The sequence below is a fragment of the Haplochromis burtoni genome, unplaced genomic scaffold (assembly GCF_018398535.1).
Source record: "Haplochromis burtoni strain Fernald_Lab_line unplaced genomic scaffold, NCSU_Asbu1 Contig_181, whole genome shotgun sequence".
NCBI classification, from domain to species: Eukaryota; Metazoa; Chordata; class Actinopteri; order Cichliformes; family Cichlidae; genus Haplochromis; species Haplochromis burtoni.
Window position 1 is genome coordinate 292,191 of NW_024582542.1, and position 22,765 is coordinate 314,955.

The window sequence follows — 22,765 nt, forward strand, 5'->3', positions numbered from 1 at the left end:
TGCCTGACGAGCCCAGTTCTAAGTATGCTATTAAGACTCGACTGTACACCGTGTTCGTGTTTTCCTCCGAAACAATAAGTTCCGTTGGAGCAGCCTTTCAACGCCTCTCTCTGTCTCTCGCTAGCAAACCTGACGCAGACAACAAAGTAAAGCTACGTAGGAACCCGAGGTATTAGCCAGAGGTCCCTTTACTATGGTTCAGAGCCGCGGACCTTCAGTAATAGTAATAAATCACATTCATGTAGTTGTCAACAGCATGATAAAATATTAAGTAATCCAAAGTATTCAGAATATGTTACTCTCATTGAGTAACGTAACGGAATACGTTACAGAATACATTTTGGGGCATGTATTCTGTAATCTGTAGTGGAATACATTTTAAAAGTAACCTTCCCAACACTGGATATGAAGCACTCATGTACTGCACTGTACTGCACACAGGTGATGTAACCTGGATGTAATGTGTCGCGCAGAGCATGGAACAATCAATGACCTGAACAGGCATGATTATGTAACATGCAGGAAACTGATCATTTCACCATTTCAGTTTCACTTCGGCCTGGCACACCTTGAACCTCTTGGTTGTTTGTAGTTAAAAACAGGTAAAACCAGAGGCTTGGTTTCCATTTCGATCCGAATCATCAGTGTGTACACAGTAATCTTTAAAAAACACAAAGACAGACAAATTTACAAGTAGATTTTATTGATGGTCATGATTGATTTTCACCAGGTCTGCGAAGGTACAAGTCTGTGCAAACATGCTCAAAAACACTACAAAGCCACTGAATTCGCTCCCAGCAACAGTGTACAGTTACATATGCATATACAGTACTGAAATACACAGAACCCTCCTCAGAGATATATTTAGAAAAATATAAAGTCCTAACTTTCCAACTCATAGACAGGAACATTTCACAACAAAAACGCACAAGTCCACATGTGCTGTGATGCCCTTATTAGCTGAAAGGGAATGAACATGAACATATGATATGGATTGAATGAGCCAAAAAATTTACATTTTTAGATTAAAATAAGTGAATTATGTTGCAATAGATGCTGCAGTAGTATACTTTGCATGTGAGAACATGCCCAACCGTGTGCGTGTGGAAAGCAATGCAGCGATGTGTTTAACTAGGATGTGTCTACACATAATGATGTGTGTTTATATTGTGGTGAGGTTCGTGCTGCACACAGATGGCGAGATGCAGAGAGCCTGCAGCTTTGAAAAGGACCGCAGTGCATTTTTAAACCAGATCATTCAAGACCAGCAGCAGGTTTACTGCCTCCTAAGCGATTTGAGCCCAAGTGGAAACAGTTTTCTTGACGTTTGTTTGACTCCTGCGTGTATTTTTATCCACCTGTCTGACTCATTGCTGTGAGAGATTAGCTCACAGCTCAGCTTGGAAGGGGAGCTTTCAGTAAACATTTGCAGGAGTCGAGAGTCGTTAAAGAACCAATTAGTGTTTTCATTTCATTATCTAAAGATCACAAAGTGACATTTTCTTATGGCGGGCTAATCAGTGAAACTGAGCCGCTATGTGAATGTAATACCTTGGGATGTAAACTAGGTATTTGTGAGATAAAGAAGTTTGTTCTCTGCTTCTGTGTGCATGTGGGACATTTCAAAGGAGATCCTTGGAGATATTTACCATACCTCCCCGTGAAGACCGCCTCGTCTGTCTAAATAAATCGTTAACAAAAAGAGTTTCTGTTCAAAAACAGGCAAAAGAAAAAGTAAATTGCTTTTTTTTTATCAACGTCTGGTGTGCGAGTATTGGGAGATGACCACATAAGGACTTTTATCACACTGTTTTTTTTTTTTGTTTGTTTTTTAATCAACAGCAGCTACAACCACTTTTACAAGTTTTTGCTATAATTAAACTCTTTTTTTTTTAAATCATCAACTGAAAATATGCAATAATTAGAGGATCAACCCTGCAACACCAGATGTGTCATATTTGACACTTTGTGAGACATCTACATCCGTTTGATTTTTGTTAACCCTAACCCTATTAAATCCTTTTCTTATATGCAAAATGATATAAAACAAAACTCATATGAAAACTCATATGTAATTATTTTTCTTACTTTGTCAAATGGTTCAAACAAGCAATTTGAAATTTCTGGCAATTTTTGGGGTTCAGGCTTACAGGGTTAACTGTTTGGTACAAACACAAGTAGACAAATTTAAAAACCTTTTCAGTCTTTGAATTTGAGCCAATAATAAAACTAATTTCCTCGACGCAGTGAGGCCCACTCGAGAGACAATTTTGCTCAAATTGTTCAGAAACAAATATAATTTATCAAGTAAAAGCAAGAGTTGAATCCAAATTATGAAGCAATTCTTGACCTTGTTTGACTGTCAGTGAAGCACAAGGTGGTTGATGTAGCAGCTCATAAGGTACACGATCCATCGCCATTCACAGATTACTGTCACGTCATCACGGTCTGGGTCGTTTAGTCTCACTTCTGAATTTTGAACATTTTTAATGCAATGTTTAGTTTTGTGGTTCCCTTATGTGTTCATTTCTGTGTCCCAGCTTTTGTTAATAGCTGCTCTTGGTCTGCTTCAAGTGTCGTCTCATTTGTTTACCGTTTTATTTTGAAGTCTAGCTTTCTTACATCAGTTTTGCTTCCTGCCTGTGCTTTTCTCCTGATTGTTTGCACCTGTGTTTGCCTCCTGATTGGCCTCCTGTGTGTATAAATTGCCCGATCTTCCTTCTCTTAGAGCTCAAAGTGGTTGTTAATACTCCCTTGTATTCTGCCTTCACGCGTGCCTGGAGTTTCTGTTGTTTGTCTCTTTGAAGGATTTTGTACTCCTTTGTCCTCAACCTGAATAAAGGTTAGTTTTGAATCCTACATTGATTCCGCTCTGTCTGGGAGAGAGGCATGTGCTAGTTTATATTATTATTATTATTCTTCTTCATTTAACTTCTTTAACAAAAGAATTTCAACCAATATGACCTCGCCCTCCGCTACCACGCCCCCTCTCCCCATCGTGACCACGCCCTCCATCATGACAAAGTAGTATGCAACATGTGTGCAAAAGTAATATTTGAAGTCATCGCATCCTTTGATATTTCACAAAGTTATTATTATTATTTATTTTGTAGCGCATGCAATGTTTTATCCTTTTATGTCAATGATTTTGCTAAATGGACTGAATCGAATGCTGTTCTGTACATCAGGTGCGAGTGGGTTGTAAATATGTTAAAGTTTTTAAAGTGAAAGCGATAAAGGGCCCATAAAAGAACACATTTAACATTAACCTTGAGCATCGTTTGGGTGAAGTGATAAGTGCGCAAGCTTCACTAAAATCAGACCAGTACTGTAGGCCTACGACACCTGATGACCGAGCTTCACCAAGGCATCAGTCTTTCAGTCAGATGAGCTAAAAACAAGCACTGCGTGTTTTCTTCAGTTGGGCTCTTTGGTAAAAATTCAATCACACATCAGGGGGCTGTTTTTCTAAAGGATATCATGACAGAATAATATTTGAACCCACTGGTGCAAGACAAAAACAAAACACTTAGAACTTTAGAGAACACTTTTACCAAAAACGCTGGGATGCTGTATAACATATAAACAAAACAGAATGCAAGAATGTGCAAATCTCAAACCCATATTTTATTTGTAGAAATGATCAAGCAGAGACATTTTAGAATGTCAGGAAAAACCTCTCATTTTTAGTTCGATGGCAGCAACACGTCTTAAAAGAAGTTGAAACAGAGTCACTGACATGCAAAAAAACCATCTACAAATGGAATAACCCAGAATAATGCTGGTCAACATAAACAGGCATGATTCTGTCATGGAAATCACTGCACGGGCTTCCGGAAAACATCGTCTGAACACGGATCACAATGACAGCCACTAAAAGCTCTCTCAAGCCAAGAAGAAGCCACATGTGAACACAATCCAGACACAGTGCCTCCTTCTCTGAGCCGAAGCTCTTTTAAAATGGACTGAGTCAAAGTAGAAACTGTTCTCTACTCAAATCATTCAAGATGTGAACTGACCCGCCTGCAGTCCCGACCTTTCAACAAAATGAAAAACACAACAAAAGAACCTTTAAGCAGCTAAAATCCTCAATCAGACAAAATGGCACAAAAGTCCAGCAGCTGTTCTCCTCTGTTCCCAGATGTTTACAGACTGTTGTTAAAAGAAAAAGGATGCTACAGAGCGGTTATCACTGACTTGTCCCAACTTTTGAGATGTTTTGCTGCCATCAATTCAAAATGAGTTTCTTAAAAATTGTACATTTTCTCATTTTAATGATTTGATTTGTTTTGTATGTTCTATTATAAATAAAATAAGAGTTAATGAAATTTCAACTCATTGCATTTCTGTATTTACATTTTTCACAGCATCCCAGTTTTTTTCCCTTTGACTGTGTTGTGTGTTTGTAATTGAGAATCTGAATCTGCTTTCAGTCAATGAAAGATGTGTATGCACGTCTATAGCGCTGTTGTGAATGACCGTGGTGGGTTTAATGCCATCTGTCCACTCGTAATTGTTTTCCTTCTCAGTGACGCGCTCCGAGCAGAGGCAATGGGAAGTTACAGTAGATGAATGGCCAAATGAGGAGGAGAGGAGACTCATTACCTCCTCATTAATGCCAGATGCTGATGCCGACGGGGGTCAGATGGGAGAAACAAGACGTCACTGCAGCAGACGCAAACTGCAGATTGGATCAAGTGTCCACCCTAAACAGATTTGCTGTGTGTGTTTGAGAAGATGGGGACTGCCAGCAGGAGCACGTGAACTTCAAAGAAGGTGAGGTCAGGTAAGGTAACGAGAAGGCAGCACAGGCCACATTCTGTAATACTTGGATTTTTTTTTTTTTTGCTTTCGACTGGTCAGAGATCTAAAGAAACCGACTGATGGCACTTCTGAAACAGATGTGTTTTCCACAGACCTCCAGAGTGGGTTTCTAAAGCCCTTAATGGAGACTTCAAAGCAGCACGACTCTCTGATCGGGTTTTAAAGATGTAAACTAAGCGACCGTCCTGTAAATATTCACATGAGAGACGTCTTACGGCATGCCTGTGCGTGAAAGTGTAAGCGTGCACCTGCTGATATTTTCCATCTCACTTTCACATTGTTAGTGTGTGTGCAATGAGATGAAATGAGGGGGGGGGAAGCAAAGCCAGCCCTCTTTTACGCATCCACAGGTCGTGTCCTTGAGTTGTAAACGAAGGTAGAAGAGTGTGCACATTTACTCACTGTACACTTATACAAACAACACCTCAGTAAAGTTAAACAAGACATTAAATAGAGAGAAAAGGGGCCGCACGTCCCCTGAACATGAGGATATACTGAAGCAGGACACAAAGAGGATCTATTAACAGTCAGCAGCTCCATGGTCCCGTAGCCGGGGCTTCAACAACTAACTGCCCCCTCTAATAGCTAAAAGTCATTCTGTGTCTAAGCATTTCTTCCATCTTTCAAAGTATTGTGAAGTGTATTCATGTGCGTCGCCTTGAAACTGCAGGTTTCCACAGAAATGAACTCTGTTAAGTATAATCCGCATTTATTTTCAGAAATAAATGTCTTTTCTTGCTCCAGATGGATAAAATACATGTTCGTAAGAGCGTGCCTGTCAAGCTTTGTGTTTCTGGATGTGGTGGAGTGGGATTTTTTTCTACAGTATTCTGATAAAACACATTAGACCTTTTGCTGCGTTTGGGTAGAATTTGACACATTTTAAATTACAGTTTTCATGGATGTCTATTTTTCATTCAAGCAAGGCTTCAAATTAGCTGTGCAGTCACACAATCCCATTTTATTTAGCTTTGAGAGAGTTCCTCCTAAGGCTAACCCCTGTAACAAGTTCCAAGAGGTTCCTATTATGTACCATAAATGTCTGGGGGACAAAGACTGCGGGAACATACCAAGCAAACATTCTCGACCCTGGACCTACCTCGACCTACTTTTCTAGCAAGAGATCCATGTTCAGCAACCGATTAGATCATTAGAACAAGCATATGTATTTAAAACCTATTCAAACATAGGTGATATAATCAAATATGATACAATTAAATTTCACCTTTTACTGTTTAATATGAAAAAAATGTAAGAATAAGCTAAAATTCTCTCATTCGTTGTTGTTGTACTCTAAACTGTTTTAAGATGCAGGGATTTTGAAAAGATGTCTGAAATTGTTTTATTTATTTTAAAAACAATCATCAGTAGTTTGCATAAATGGAGAAGAACTATAAATGTCCATTAACAGTTTTGTAGTAAATCGATTAGCTGTCAGTCAATTATCTTTGTTTTAAAAGGAACAAGGACACATGCATTTAATTTGTCCATTTAGCTGGATCTCTGTTTTACATGGAAATAATGTCCCCATCGGCCCATCTCTAGTTATTGTTAGCTGACAAAAGGTGATCTTTTTCAGTAATTTTTGTCTGGGAAAAAAATGCTGTGTTTGCCGGGTATTAAAGACTCCATAAGATACCTTCATACAAGAAAAATTAAAATAAAATATGACCATCAAGTGGACCAGTATAGCAAAAGCCATAATGGTCTGCTTGGGAAAATAAATCTGTTGGAGTTTTTTCTTGGCCTTCAGACAATAATTCTGATTGCTACAGTGCCGGATAGGACATCCAAAAAAAGAAGTCTTCCACATTTTTCACACGTATTCTTTCGTCTTTTACGGTACTTGCAGGCTGCAGTTGCACTTCATATTTACAACTCTAGAAATATATTAACTTGCACAGCTAATGTCGATTAGCAAATTCTGCTTTTATCCTCATCTGTCTCTAAATAAAGTGCATCTGCCACTGCTACAATTTTGAGCCCTTTGCAAGAATGCAAAGCTTGACAGGCTTACAAACAGAAGGATTGGTCACCTTTTAATTGATTTTAGAAGTTCATTAACACTTTTGGAGCAGTCTTATCTCAGCAGGTGTATAAAAAGGAAGATTTTATGCTACGCAGAAAGTGACTGGTTGTGTGCCTCTGGCAGCAACAGCAGTGTGTGCGGATGTTGAACTGATAGTTAGCCTTAGCAGTGATAACACAGCAGAGCGCCACTGATGTAAGTGGAAATCTAACAGCAGTTAAATAAAATGATGTTTGGCTACATTACTTGGTGTCCAACTGATCTGATCTCCGAGACGTGCAAAGCTTAGCACCAAAATGCATCCAAAAGAAGTTGAATAAAGAAACAAAATTGCACGGATTACCATGTTAATCTGATCCATGTCTGTGAAACCATCGTCGCAAAATCTCCATCAACATTTTAAACACATTATTTTGCCTCTCTTTAAACTTCATTGAGTCCACTGAAAACTTCTTTACCACCTCTTCTTCCCGACTCTTCACACTGCCGAGCTGGAGACCTGGAGCCAGCCCACCTCTGTGTAGGCCCCCGTCACATGCCAGTACACCGCCCCCATCAGTTTGGTCCACACCATCTGCACCTCTGCCGTGAAGAATTCTGGGAAATCTTCAGAAAACACCTCCAGCATCACACTGCTCAGGATCTGAGAGGAAGGGGTGACAAACAAATTTCATTAAGCGAGCCACAGAGAGACGGAGAGCGAGGGGAAATGTGGCTATTGAGATAATAAGGGCGGGGGTGCGAGTAATGCAGAAAAATTGTGTTCTGTGGGTAAAGCAGGAACAGAGTGATGGAGAAATAGGAATTCATTTCAGCGTTACAGAGAAGTGGGCGAGACAGGTGAGAATTGAAAATGATAACTGTAAAACATGAAAGCAGTGGGTGGACAGGCGAAACAAAGGAACAGGAATGACAAAGTCGAGAGAAAGAGCAGCAGAGGTGGCTAAAGCAAAAGCAGAGAGAGAGAGAGCTCAGTGTAAGTGTGGCAGCCCGCCATAAAGTCAGCTGACCTGGGCAGAACTGGGGCAATAAAACCAAACTGCTGATGCTGATTTAACAAAAGCTTCTCAACACGAGGTTATGAGGGGGGGTTCTATCAAAGCTTTGAGTCATATTTGACATGTTATGTGACACCAAACAAAAGGATTTCTATCGGCTGAGCAGCTGCATGAATGTGATATGGATGAAAGTTACCGTGCTGGCAAAATCAAAACTATAGCCCTCTTTGTGTGGTTTTACCTGGAGACATCAAGTAATTTGTTACAGATTTGCAACAAAGAGGGGATATCCCGAACATGGTCACCTCAGACACATAGCTCCGGCTGTGAGCACAGAAGCCCCGCCTACCATCTATTCAAGCCTTCTGTTTGCAAGGAGCTACAACAGCTCGTTTTAGAACAGAGGCTGAAGCAAGGCTTAGCTTCTCATAAAACGTGGACTAAAATAGTGTGTTTAAGGTTTGTTATGAACAGGTAAAAATATGTTTATTGTAAATTATTATTAATGTGATTTATGTAAAAGCTGTTCCAGTAGAGTCCAAGACTACATCCTATATGGAGCTGAACACATGACGTCTCCATAGGAGGAAGCACAAAACATGCTGGGAACGTGCTGGAGAGGTTGAAGCTTTTAGGACATAAATGTATCTTTGTTTGTTTTGTGTTGGGGTTTTTCTTTGTTTGTTTGTTTGTTTGGTGGGGGTGGAGGGGGGGAGTTATTGCTAAACTGTCAAAGCATATGAGGCTTTGTTTTCTTCTAAACAATCTTCAATGGCAGTAGAGGATATCCACTTTGTCTCCCTCTTTCTAAAAAATCCTTTACATGAACACACGGCCTTCAGTTTACTTGGGTGAGAGAATATATTGTACAGAGTAAAAAGACCTAATCTTCCCATTCGTAAGACCACTGATTAGAAATTATCTAATCAACTTGAAGGTGAGGCTAACTGTCACTCAAGTGTGACGACAGTTGGAGTTAAGAATTACCAAATAACCCAACGTGTAAGTCTTTGGACTGTGGGAGGCACAGGGAGAGCATCAAGCTCCACACTGGGGTGTCTCCAGCTTGCTAGTGGACTCAAACCCAGGACCATCTTGCTGTGAGGCAACAGTGTTAACTGCGGCACCACTATGCCACAAACCCTTTATCTTATTAAACTAAATGAATAAAGGTAGTTGTTGATGATCTGGTAGGATTTATTTCTGTATCCTGCCCAGTGGCCGGCATTAGGAATGTAATCAGTGAACAGTGTGGGCTCTCGTATTTCATCCAGTCATTAGATCTAAGGACTTCTGGTTGTATCGATGTCTGTACGGAGCGTTTGGACATTCAGGAAGCAACTTGGTGCTTCCTTGAGTCACTGCGGTTTTGTTTTATATTTCTCAAACATAAATGTTGCAGTATACAGTCCTCAGAGGTGATTATCAGGTCATTGTTTGTTTGTTTGGTACCTAATTCGCTTGGACAAACATCTGGATGTTCTCCTTCAGTCGTTGTTGCTTGTTTCTTGTTCCCATATCTCCCCACTGTTCCTTGTACCGAGTTTCTTAGTTTTTTCTCACTTATATGTGCAGCACCTTCAGTTTTACCACCTGGCTGTCAGTTTCAGTTTTGTCTCAGCCATTAAGTCAACCTTAAAAAAAAAAAAAAAAAAAAAGTCGGGCCTTGAACACGTGAGGTTGAAAATTCAAGGAATATACAGTGGGACTAATTTTTTTAATGACCTATTCACAGAGTGATCAATGCAGGTCTAAATGGTGGTAGAGTTTTCTCTCGTTACTGTTGCGTTTATGAACCAACACAACATTCAGAAGACTTGAAGAGAAATAATCTACTTCCCCCGTCAGATGGGGCAGGAGGAACACTGAATGTAATAATGTTTAACCCCTTAGCAGTCCTATTAGTCCCCTAAACCATCCAATGTCCCGTGGGCGGTACGTCCGACTGCTAACAGTTTAATATATAAAGTCTTACACTCCCTTGCTCCACCACCACTAAAGCAGTTCATTAGGCATAAAGAAAGCTCAGACAGGACCACTCGAGCTTCAATCCGAGGAGACTTGTTTATACCCCACAGACAGACAGCATTTGGGCAGAACGTCCTCTCTGTCAAGGGAGGCCATCTGTGGAACAGTCTTCCTCAACCCATTAGAGAATGCTCTACACTCAATTTGTTTAAGGCAAAGGTTAAAAACTGGTTATGGACAAATCAAGTGTGTGATCATGTATGAGTTTTATAGTTTTAATGTTTTATTTGGGAACAGAATGGTGTGTATGTGTAAGTTTGGTGATGGAGTTTTTAATTATGAATGAATGATGAATTTTTTATGAATTATGTCTATTTTTTATGCTTAAGGACAACAGATGGAAATTAGCCCTTGGCTATAATCTGGTATGTTTACATTCATGTAAATTTTTTTTACATTTATGTTCATTAACATGCACTGTCCTAAATAAATACATAAATAAATAACACAAGTGTTATGTAAAAACATGAGCTGTATACAAAAATGAGTTTTTTGGTTCTGATTCTGTCTACGCTTCTCTAAAAGCTAACTTTTTAATGTGCTCCAGGTCTGTGGAAAACTGTATTTACTTGTGAAGCAGCTTACACATATAAGTTTTTACAGAAAGCTATAAGCAAAGTAAAGACTGATGTTGTTGCTGGGGTTTTTTTTTGTTTTTTTTGTTTTTTTTAAATTGTGCATAAAACTTTTTTTAATTTAAAAAGATAGCAAGAGAGAAGGTTCACATGATGGTAGGGTGGACAGTGGAAATATTGGAGAAAGGATGTTGAATATTGAGCTGCTAGTCAGGAGGAAAAGATTCAGAGGAGATTCATAGATGTAGTGAAGGAGGCAATGCAGAGAGTTGGTGTGACAGAGGAGGATATTTGGGATAGTGTGAGAGAGACATTAACTCCTGCGGCATGTAGTTGTTTCTTAAGTGGCCGCTGTTATTTTACTGTTGTGGGTTTTTCTATATAATGTATTTGTTGCACTTATTTTGTTGCAGTGGTTGATATGTTATGGGACCAAAAAGCTGCCACCTGGCATTTCTCTCACTTGTAAAGGAGATTTGATCTTAATAGGACTTATTAGTGTCACAGCTCTCCGCATATATACACGTGTCTTTTTTCAGGAATTTGGACTGTTCGTCCACATACAAATCACTGAAAACTAATTTTCTGAAAAACTCCAGGGTGTAGATTTTCAGAAGGATTGTTCCCCTGCTAAATAAAGGACTGAATCTTATATCAGACGAGGATAGGACATCCCTCTCCCAAAAGTCCAGCCGTTGGTCTTCTCATTTGCCAGATGTTTATGGACTATTGTTAAAAGATTAGGGAATGCTCAATATTCCACGATTCTTTGTTTTCTTAGTGTTTAGATAGTTTCATGTATTTCCCCCTTAATTGCCTCAGTTTAATAGTTGGAGTTTAATTCTTCCCACAGTGCTCTATCCTCTTGTGTCAAGTCTCCTGTAGTAAATCCCTGTATGCATTTTCCCACTTCCTGTTTCATCTTGTGAATTAGTGTTCCTTGTGCTTTGCTTCCAGCGTGCTTCCCTTGTCTCGTCTTGTGTCTCGTCTGTGATCTAGTTCAACTGTTTCATTTTCCTCATCTCTCTCCACTTCCCCAATCCTTCCCCGATCCAGGCACTGTTGGATCCTTCTCCATGTGTTTTCAAGCTTTTGTTTCTGTATTTTTCCAGGTTCTCTTTTTGGACTTGTGTTTTACCTTTTGAATTATTTCAAACAGCTTGCTTTAAGATCAGTCTTCCTGTGTCTGTGTTCCTGCGTCTGTGTTAGGGTTAGGATTAGTAATGTAAACATCATGATCAGAATGTCTGGCAGGCAGAGAGTGGACCCAGAGTGCAGGACTCAACAGATGGAAGCAAACTTAAAATCACAGCTTTATCTATGCTAGCAAAAGCAACACAGAGTTGAAAAGGAACAAGCTTGAGGCTAAACAGATGGACAGAGGCACACACACCATGAGAGAAAAGAAGGACACACAGATAATATGTACACAAGAGGAGATTGGGGCACAGTGGAGACACCTGGGAGCACAGCTGAACAGAATGTGTCAAAACAAAGCAAAAAGAGGAAGCACATGAGCAAGGGACTATCAAAATAAAACAGGAAGTAACATATGCTGAGACCAGGACTAAGACGTACAAGCTTGGCAGAACAAACAATGGAACGGGACACAAGAAGAGACAGAAAGGGTAACAAAATATGGAGATACAACTGATGACAAGACACAGAGATGAGACTAGGACAGAATGAACACGAAAGGCAACAAACTGCTTCTTTCACAAATTTCCCAGGTGGTGTTAGGGCAGCTTTGGATTTCATTATTATAAGATGGTTTGGATTGAGAGGTTCAGTTGCCTTTGGGTAACTGATACCATCAACAGTCAAGAGGTGACTATTTACAATAGACTTGGCTTCACAAAACAGAGTTCAAAGAGAGCCATCATCCTCCTGCACACTGAGCAGTAGTGGCGTTCAGCATGTTATGAATGGTCCAAATGTGGCGTTCCCAGACGCCACCTGCATGAACTCCCACTATCTGTCTACCAGGAAAGCTTCCAGTGCCTGTATGTCACATTGCTTGAGAGCTTCTCTGAATTCATTTTTAGCTCCTTCGAAGTTTGTGCCCTGGTTACAGTGAGTTGGCAAACAGCTCCTCTCAGGCTAATGAAGCATCTAAGTGCATTTATCGATGCATCTGTTGATAAGTCTTCTAGCGTCTCAATGATTATGGTAGGATCTCAGGTTCCAGTAAAAATTTGTTGTGACAGAATGTCTGCTGCGCAAAGACCTCTCGAGGCGTGGTCAGCTGCGACTGAGCTAAATTGAGCACATGGAAGCATGTAGCATAACTATAGAAAGAGAGAGAATTTACAGACATCTAAAAATGTAACTAATGTTGTACCAAAGACTTTTATGCAGCTTATTCTTGTTAAGCGCAAGACAAGCTGCTCTATACAGGTTACACGTCTGAATGTCTCTGTCATTCACGCTACTGCGCACAGAGCTCCAACAACTCCAGTAACGGCAATTTTATGGAAAAGACAAGCGGTTTACTACATGAAGTAATAAAACAAGAAGCAAGAACTAGAAATATAAATAACTACAAGGCTCTAAGAAATACTAAACTCAAGGCAAATATAGAGCTAGAACATAAATATTCCTTAAATCCAAAAGAACAAATCATAAATCCAAAAATAAAACTCAACACAGGGTTAAAGATCTGGGACTAAATTAATGCATTTGTTATTATTGGTTTTTATGCCCATGCATGTTTTTACATTATACAGAACAACGATTACAAGATAAACTTGATGCTCCATAAAATTCTTCCATAATTTGTTTGCATGTGTCTAAGTAAAGATTGAAGCCTCCAGCTTCACAAAAGCTTGAAGTATTTCTATTAAAAACACACACAAAGCAAAACACTGCAGCTACATTTGAGAAATAAAACAGAAAAACAAGTAAAAGAGGAATTCTGTCCTGAGTAAAGTGGCAAAAGTGAAATATCCCCCATGATATTAGACTGGTAATGAGACAATTCTTTGGGCTGCTTTGATAATTGAAGGGGCTGCTGAAGCAAGAAAATACCTTTATTAAACTGCTAGTTATTCAGGATAGAGAACCCCTGACAATAATCTTCCCTGCTTTGTTTCGCAGACAACATGTTTAAAAGTGTTTAAAACAAAGTCTGAAAAAAAAAAATAGCCCAAAAAACGGGTCATTTTCGAAAGTTACCTTAAAGTACACGGGTTCCACTTTGTGTTTGATAGCGTGGGCTTTTCCCACCAGGGCCAGCACCGACGACACCTTCTCAGGGTCGTGGAGGTTTTCCACCACACTGTTGATGGCATTCATCACCCTGCAGGCATGCTGCCGGAGTTGGCTGCTCCGCGCCATCTCGTCAGGATCCTCCAGGTGCTGAAACTGGCTAAAATACTGTTTGGCCGATGGGAAGTTGACAAAAAACCTAAAGAGGTGAATAAAATTCATCATTAAAATATGAAAGCAAAATATTTTTTTTTTACATTCCAGGTTGATGTGTGTGAATGAATACGTCAGTGTTTTTACATTTTGGACCAGTACTGTCCACAGAGGATGAAGTCTGCTGATCAATTTCTGATTTTTACTTGGGAACCACGAATAACCACATAGTAATATATGCAGCACCCCTTTCTAAAACTACCATTTCTAAAAGTAGCAAAAGTCAGTTATTGTTTACAGTTTGTTATTTTTCTACACAGACTTAAAAAATCTAATGAGGGAAAGATTCAGAATAAAATACGGCTTATCGTCCCGAACCCCTCATTCATCAAAAGCTTGTACTCAAACATATGACTGTAAGTTAAAAATAATAGTTGAGATTGAACTGTATTTCCATTTCTATCAAAATTCAGGAGCTCCATAGTTCAATTTGATTTTAATTGGTCGCCTTAAGGTGGTTTATATTGTAAGGTAAAATATTAGAAAGAAACTCAAACAACCACACAGACCCCTATAAATAAGCACTTGGTGATGGTAGGAAGGAAAAACTCGATTTGAACAAAAATACCCTACAAAACCAGGCTCAGGGAGGCATTTGGGGAAGGGGAAAGAGTAAAGAGCAAAAAGAGGCATGAGTTCATTAAGATATGACGTGGTAGGATTATTTGAGATGTGAGGAAAAACATGTTTGTAAGCAAAATTCAATTCTGACTTTAACAGGGAGCAAAAGAAGAAAAGCTAATATGGGAAACATATGGTTCCCCTTTCCAGTTCCAGTTAGTATTTTTGCTGCAGTGTTCTGGACCTCCTGAAGGTGTTAATACAAGACAATGATGGCGTGAGTCAAATGGAACAAAAGTCCGCTCCTGTATTGATGAGGTAAACGGCTGCCAACATGCCAACACACACACAAAGATCATGGGCAGGCAACCATCTTCTCACTCGTGGCTGCAAAGCCTATAATGTCTGATCATCCAGCAGAAAAGGGGCCAAAACTGCACTTGCAGCTGGCTCATTTATGATTAATGCCATGAAAAGAAAGCCCCAAAGTTTCCACTACACTTTCAAGGTGTCATCCTTTAAGACTCTGATGACTTGGGGACGAAGCTTTGACATGTCCACTGTAATCATTAAGGACAATTACAGGATTCAGTATATAACATTTTAAAGCCTTGAAGATAAAAAGCTTTTTATTTAAATAACTGAAGACTCTGAGGAACATTTGATTGAATTCACACATTTTCCGTGGAGAGAAAATGTGATTTTAAAGTCTTTGAAACAGAGAAACAAGAAAAAAATAAACTTTTACAAAGTGGAATGAAGTAATCAGTGTTCTTCTCTGCTCACCGACAGTAAGTGTACTAACAGGATTTCTTTGAAATGGAAAATATATACACTGCACTTCCAGAGGAATTTCACAAAGAATGAGGAAAAGAAGATTTAAAACCCTGAAACCATATATTACAAGGAACAAAAGAATTAGGAAAACAGGAGCAACAAATAATCTTCATGCTGTTGTTTACATTTGAATATCTGTGACAGCTAAAACATCTAGCAAGGCTTTATTGGCACAAATCCCATTAGACAACGGCAATAACAGCAGCGGCAATATATCATAATGAGAAGCACACATGCGTCTTAGCATTTGAAGAATGTGTCGACTTTGGCTTTATCCAAATTTACACATGAAATGAATGACCCAAAGCCATTTAGCCACTAAAACTATCATCCCAATGATACCCCAAAGCTTTTAAACTCTCTACATGCCATAAATTTTAATCAACCAGTCTCTCCCTCTCTCCCTCTCTCTCTTTCTAAGTTTTTGACAAAAAGTGCAATTCCTTTCTGTAAAGTGTTTAATTCGCCTTGGCACCATCCGTGCGGCAGGAAGTTCCCAGCAGAAACCTTTACATTACAGAAGCACTGATGAGACACTGCAGTCAAGACTGATCAGGCTCTTTGAGTGTAATTGGATGCAGGTGGGCTGAAGAGTGCCGTTTAATTTTCAAGCGTGGTGTATCAGACTGTAGCACGCTGAAAGACACCTACAGAGGTTGTAATATTAGAAATACATGTTAAAGCATGTATGTTGTTTAGCTTCAGCAATATCCTAGTTATGTATGTATGCTGAGATTTAACTGAAAGGTAAAAGATAATTGTTTGCCTTCTCAAATAAATATTATCAAGTAAACTGGTGACATATGCAGGTGGCATGGCCGGTTTGAATGAACTATATGCGATTGATGTTTTTTTGGGCATGTTAGGCTGATTGGGAACCAACTTAGCAATCCTCTGGACGTATTCCACAACTGGTACGAGAGTAACTGCTCAAGGTTTTTGGTTTCCCTTTAGTAAAATCTTTGGCAAACAGTGCCCTGCAACAAAAACCTCATTGTGATTGCTTTGGTTGCTAGAGTTGCCACAGTTGCATGGAAGATGCTGACTTGTCTGCAAGCACTCAAATAGCCCCAAACAGCAACGATGCTTGACACAAACAAGATCCAGTTGCCTTCTAGGTAAAAGCTGTTTTAGCACTAAAAGAACAACTTTTACTTTGAAGGTGAACAGTCTGTTTCCTGTTTGTGCTGCATTTGTCACAGTTTCTCAACAGTCATAGTAGCACTGTATGCTACTTGGTAACCACTGAAATTGGTCACAATGGGATCACAGGCCAATCACTGGGCCTATGTAAACGGGGCTTAGCAGTTCATTTTAGAATGAATGCCACAACCACACGCAGCAGACTGGGAACTACTTATTTTCTAAAAATAAAATAATAATTTAAAAAATTTAAAAAATCCTAAAAGTGAAGCAAACTCAGAAGTGGCAGAAACTGAATTCCTCTTAAGGCCACTGATTCCAAAGCAAGTGAATCCTCAGACTGCCATGGTATAATGTCTACGTTTACAGCATTAAACAGCATTTACAGCCTGGTGGAAAAACAGATTTGGTCTTGGATATTTTCCCTCTTCATACAAACTCTGAGATGAATGGCTCTCTTCATTAAGTTGGCTCTCTTTGCTGTGTTTGTGCTGTTGAAGACTTTTGGAGTATTTTTTACAGATTTTCTGACTAATATCGTGGCTGCAAGGTGCAGACCACCCAAGATGTTTATGTTTGGTGAGTACAGTTATAGGGTTTGGCTTTTTTTAGACTGTTGCTTAACCTTGATTAGCTGGTATGTGGGATTGTGTATTGCACCTGTACAGTTTATAAATCCATCTTGTTGCCCTAGCTCACTTGTGTTAGCTGATAAATTATGACTCAGCCTTTTTTATTCATATCACAGAGGTAAAAACACAAAATATTAAAGATTCAAAAATGCAGACAGTGTGTTAGATCAATTTTTATGATGTCTATGAAAATGCCAAATTTTCCATCAGAATTATGATGAAAATAAATGGTGATTTATTTTTAATATAAATTCTTCTAAGGCTCAAAGGTGCGTTCCCTTTGATCGTGAGCAGGTAGCTTCCTGCTTGGCTGTCAGTGTAATGCAGTTTTCTGTTGTCTAAAAAAGAATATGGCTCACTGTGCTTATTTGTTTGTCCTCCAATGTTTAATTCTAATTTTGCATTTCTAGCACTAATTTGCAAGAATTTGTCTTGATCTCGATCTGATGCAGATCTCCCTCTTTACATGGGACTACACAACATTTTTATTATTATTCCATCCATATTTTTCCCGTGATCTTCCTCGCTCCACCCTCTTAACAAAACAAAAAACTCATGCTGAAATAAATTAAAACTTCCAATCCTGACTTCACCATCCACTGGGTGATGTCACGTTGGCTTTGTCCATCTTTTGTTTACAGTTATTTACAGCTATGTTACATCTGAAAAATGTTTAGTTTTATCACTCAATATATTGGCTATTTGCAGTAGGGAATAATTTGAACATTCAGCAATATGATTGAACTGATTGGTAACAACTGACTTAAAATTTCAGCCTCAAAAAGATGAGCATCTTGGACCACTTTGAGCATTTTGGAGCCACATTTTGTTGTAGCATGATGATTGAAGTACCATTTTAAACCAGCGATCTCAATAAGGCATCTGTAAGAAACTGCTGTATCTTAAAGCCTTTAAAGTCCATTTATTTAAAACATAAATGTAACATTTTAAACATTATACCATGTTAGTAAATGGAGATATTTAGAGATGCATATTTTTTAGCACTGCTGTAGAAGATACGTTTGCCTTGACCTTGTTGAATTCATGTGAGTTGTTTGTGAAGCAGTACATAATGGCTTTTAATGCGAGAGTCCACAGAAAACATTTAAAGTACCTATAATTTGGTCACAACACATCAAAAAATATTTTGAGGAACATCCAGCTCGTACATTCAATGTTGGCGAAGCCCCATTTGTTGAAATCACAAATGTGTTTTATTCGCACAGCTTCCAGCATGAATGGTGTGAATGATCGGACTCAATAGGAGCGCGTTGGAAAGGTGAGACCTGCATTATTCTGCCAAACCTTCACACTGCACCCTGACATCCTCTAATGTTAACGCACAATGCCAGCTGAAACATTTTCCATTATTCAGAAATCCTGCGTTAAATGTGAGGACGGAGATAATTTCTGATCTGATGTTTTCGCTTTAAAATGAAAACAGACAAGACAGTTTTATTTTTAATGTCGTCCCTATTCCTGTTAAAACTCTAAATCTATTTCTTTCACCTGTACTTTAATTTCACTTGCTGACTCCAAATCTGAAAACAGTTTTTGTCTAGTACGTCCCTTGTTTTTAGTTATGATGTTCCAAGTAGTAGACAATTACAATGACTGGACATAAAGAGCAATGGCGTTCAGAAATTAAAAAATAAGTTTGATCTCCAGACAAGTGAAGCCAAAATATTAAAGAAGCCCTTTTTGCTGATCCTGTGAACCGATGCTTGACTGAATCAGCAGCACAGGGAGCATTAGTGCAGGTTGTCCAAAAATTTTCCTGGCAGTCACAGAGCACACAGTTATGCTGAGCTTTAACATGCTGAAGACATATCAGCTAATGAGTGCCAGAATTTCACTTTTTACATTCTGCACTCAGCTTTTTTTCCACCAGATCTGTCAGTTTCATGTTAGTGATGAGCATGGGAAAAGAACAAGATATAAAAGGGATGGAAAAATTATATTTAATCCAAGCATGATGGGTGACTACTGTTGAGTGTTACAAAGAGAGACAGATGCCCAGTGCTAATGCCTCAAACATTTTTAAGCATGCGGTTTTATTTTGAGCATAGTATGTTATGTTTTAAAACCCTAGCTTTAGACTTAATGTTAAATGGCCTGTATTTGTATAGCGCTTTACTAGTCCCTAAGGACCCCAAAGCGCTTTACACAACCAGTCATCCACCCATTCACACACACATTCACACACTGGTGATGGCAAGCTACATTGTAGCCACAGCCACCCTGGGGCGCACTGACAGAGGCGAGGCTGCCGGACACTGGCGCCATCAGGCCCTCTAACCACCACCAGTAGGCAACGAGTGAAGTGTCTCGCCCAAGGACACAACGACCGAGATTGACCAAGCCGGGGCTCGAACCGGCAGCCTTCCGATTACAAGGCGAAATCCCAACTCTTGAGCCACGATTGCCCCAATGTTAGAAATGTCATAGGTTTGCGCGTAGACTCATTGCACTCTTTGTTCGGTAGTGCTAAATTTTTCCTTCAGAAGTCGCTTCATTTTTCATGGCAAGGTTTCAACAAGATGCTCTAAACATGCCTTACAGATTTTGGTCTATGATGACATCATAGCATCACACTGTAGCTTCAGATTTGTTGGCTGCACGTCCGTGATGTGGATTTCTCGTTCTAACATATCCAAAGACCAAAGCTGCTCTGTGGGATTCAGAGCTGGTGACTGTGGAGGCCGTTGGAGTACAATTAACTCATTTTCATGTTCAAGAAACTTGTTGAGAGAATTTGAAGTCTGTGACATGAAGAGCATTATCCTGCTCGATTCAATTCAATTTTATTGATATAGTGCGAAATCACAACAACAGTTGTCTCATGGCGCTTGATAATGTAAGGTAAACACCCTACAATAATACAATGAAACCCCAACAAGCAGATGATCCCCTATGAGTAAGCACTTTGGTGACGTTTTTTTGGAAACAGAAGGAAACCTCTGGCAGAACTAGGCTCAGGGTCCAAAGTGTGCTGAGAAAAGATCCCTCACAGCATTACCACCCCCAGCTTGAACATTTGTTTGGCTAATTAGATATTTGCATTAACATGCAGGTGAAGAGGAGTGCCTAATGAAGTGCCTGGTGAATGCATTTGATTACACAAAAAGGTTCTAGTTAAATTATGTCCTCATAATCATCAGTTTTACTCGTGACCATAAATACAGAGGTTCATAGCACTGGACATTTCAGTCCCGACCAAAAGTGGCAAACCAACCAACCAACTGATGAATCTGACAGGGAAGCAGAACATTGTCCTCAAACAGAGAAGGAAGCAAGTATTTTCAAAGCTTTGCCTCAAAGCTCTACTACAGAACAAAATGATTTATCTCTGATGTCCCTGTAGTGGGTTTGAGTTCTGACCAGTACCTAAAATCAGAGTTATTTTAGGTGAAGTAAATTCCATTCTTCAACCACCATGGTAGACTTAAGTATGGATATAAACAAAGAGAAACTAAAACATCTTGTGGGATTCTAGTCACAAAGATTTGTTTTGACAAAGGGTTTGACAGTTTTCATCGCAGCAGCCTGTGGCCTCGCAGCAGCTCGGTGTGCGTGTGTGAGAGCGTTTCCACAAGCCTGGCTGCAGGAGGATGGCACAGATTAAGTACTGCTGGTTTTCACAGACAATGCAAAGCGTAGCTGTTAACACAACGCTTTTGAAATTTACATACAATGAGTGCAGTGACTGAAACAGATGGATTTAAATGCGCACACACACACACACACACACACACACACACACTTCTGCTCTGGCCCAGTTTAATTCTTCTCATTGCTTGAGCTAACTAAATTCCTCGTACCGTTATTTCCCCGCTGGAGTTTTGCCCTCAGCAGCTCTGCGACAATGCATCCACATCCCCCAGATCCTGTGTCATGCTAGGCTTACAAACACTTGTGTCGCATGCAGAGCCTCTAGCTTGGCTCTACCAGCTGTCACGATACGTAAACAGTCTTTATAATTCAGACGCTCTCTGCTCTGCTTAGACAAACATGAAAGTTAACTGTAGCGCTTAGAGAAAACAAGACTTCTCTCTGATGTTTTCTCTGTAGAAAAAAAGTGCCAATCCTCTTGTGTTGGAATGATAAATGTTTAATTCTCTGTAGCCAAGCCATGGTTGTATAGTACATTACAAGAAACATGGCAGGAATACAAGGGGAACATCACTTTGCACAGAAAAAAACCTTGTTCTGATCTGAAATCTCAGCGCACAAAAGGCTCTGTCACAGTTTCAAAAACAGACTCTAAAGATTTGAATGATTCAACTGTTTCTTTTTTTTTTAATTTCAGGCACATTTGTTTTGGCCTAAGCATTATTCAGCCCTGTATCTCAGGAATTTTATTTTTTTTGAATGATTCACAAGACACAGGGGGAAAAAGTGTGACTGTTATGTAACAAGATGGAGGATAGTTAAATATATTAAACCGGCTGAACCAGATCACTATTTAATAAAAGTCTACAGAGGAAATGCTAGCTGTCCTCTCGTTCACTTTATATGCAAATAATAGCTGTAAATCTTTCAGTGTGATGAGAAAAATGATCAGTTGTCAGCACACACATATTTTTTACGGTTGAAGTGTCTGCTTTACCCTCCCCAGGCCTGGCTATCATGACCCTGGGTCTGACTTTAGGTTTTCTTTAACTTTTGAGGGTTTTTTCAGATGTCCATAATTTTATTTATTGATCTTCATTTCTTCTTGAGCATTTTTGGAACTTTTAGTTTATCATATAATTTAGTCTCAGCTTTACAGTTTTATTTGTTTACTGCAGTGTCTTCTGTCTCACCTCCCTGTGTCAATTTCTCTTTAACTTTATTCTTGAGTCTATTTTTCCCTGCGTATGTAATCTCACTTCCTCTTCTATTTTGGCAGTTACTTGCCTCTGTTGTCTTGTGCTTTACTTCACCTCCTGTCTTGATTGTTTGCACCTGTGTCTTGTTTTCCCCAGCAATGTCCACTTTCATTGATTTTCCCTTCTTGCTGTAGATCACTATCTTTCCCTGAGTCTCTAAATCCACATTTATTGGTAACTTGAACAAAATTCTGTTCCACATACAAATTTTGATGACCGTTAAGTTAAACATGACACATGAAACAAATGCAAACAGAGAACGTGACATCACATTTTCATCCAAAGAATTCGGATTTATAATGAACCTTTTTAGAAAACAGATCTCAATAATCGCAGTAAGTGTGACAACGTGCATGCAAAGTTTTGTTCAGATTACCCCACCTGTTAAGGCAGGGATACATTACATAGGTATACATACATATGCCACAATAATTACAATACATATTTTCTGTAATTGCAAAGCATGAAAAAAATAAATAAATTCTGAAGCCAGTGTACAACCTGTCTATTAATGTTCTTATTTAGGACATGATAGTAAATACACACACACACACACACACACACACACACACACATATATATATATATATATATATATGGAAATTTCAAATTCAGGATCTGACACAGACTGATTCATGTCCTACACAGTTCTTACAAGTTCATAGACATTTCTGTTCAATTAGAACCAAGTATTTGAGTTGATGATTGTAATTTTTATACAATGTTGTAATTTGTTTTTCAACAATTTTTTGATTATTTTTTGTTTCCTTTACAATATTATACTTTAATGTATAATATTGTAAAGGAAACAAAACAGGAAACAAAACATCAATCAAAAAATTGCTCT

General features: G+C 39.1%; 1 protein-coding gene across 1 annotated transcript in view; it reads right to left on the reverse strand.

Annotated features, from left to right (window-relative positions):
• Nucleotides 1-686: 686 nt before the first annotated feature.
• cygb2 (cytoglobin 2) overlaps nucleotides 687-22,765 on the reverse strand; it is a 49,911-nt gene continuing 27,832 nt past the window's right edge. The window contains exons 3-4 of the mRNA XM_005934474.3: nucleotides 13,629-13,860; nucleotides 687-7,496 (exon numbers count right to left, since the gene is read on the reverse strand). Coding sequence (XP_005934536.1) covers nucleotides 7,332-7,496; nucleotides 13,629-13,860 — 397 coding nt within the window. The 3' untranslated portion in view covers nucleotides 687-7,331. The remainder of the gene's footprint in view (nucleotides 7,497-13,628; nucleotides 13,861-22,765) is intronic.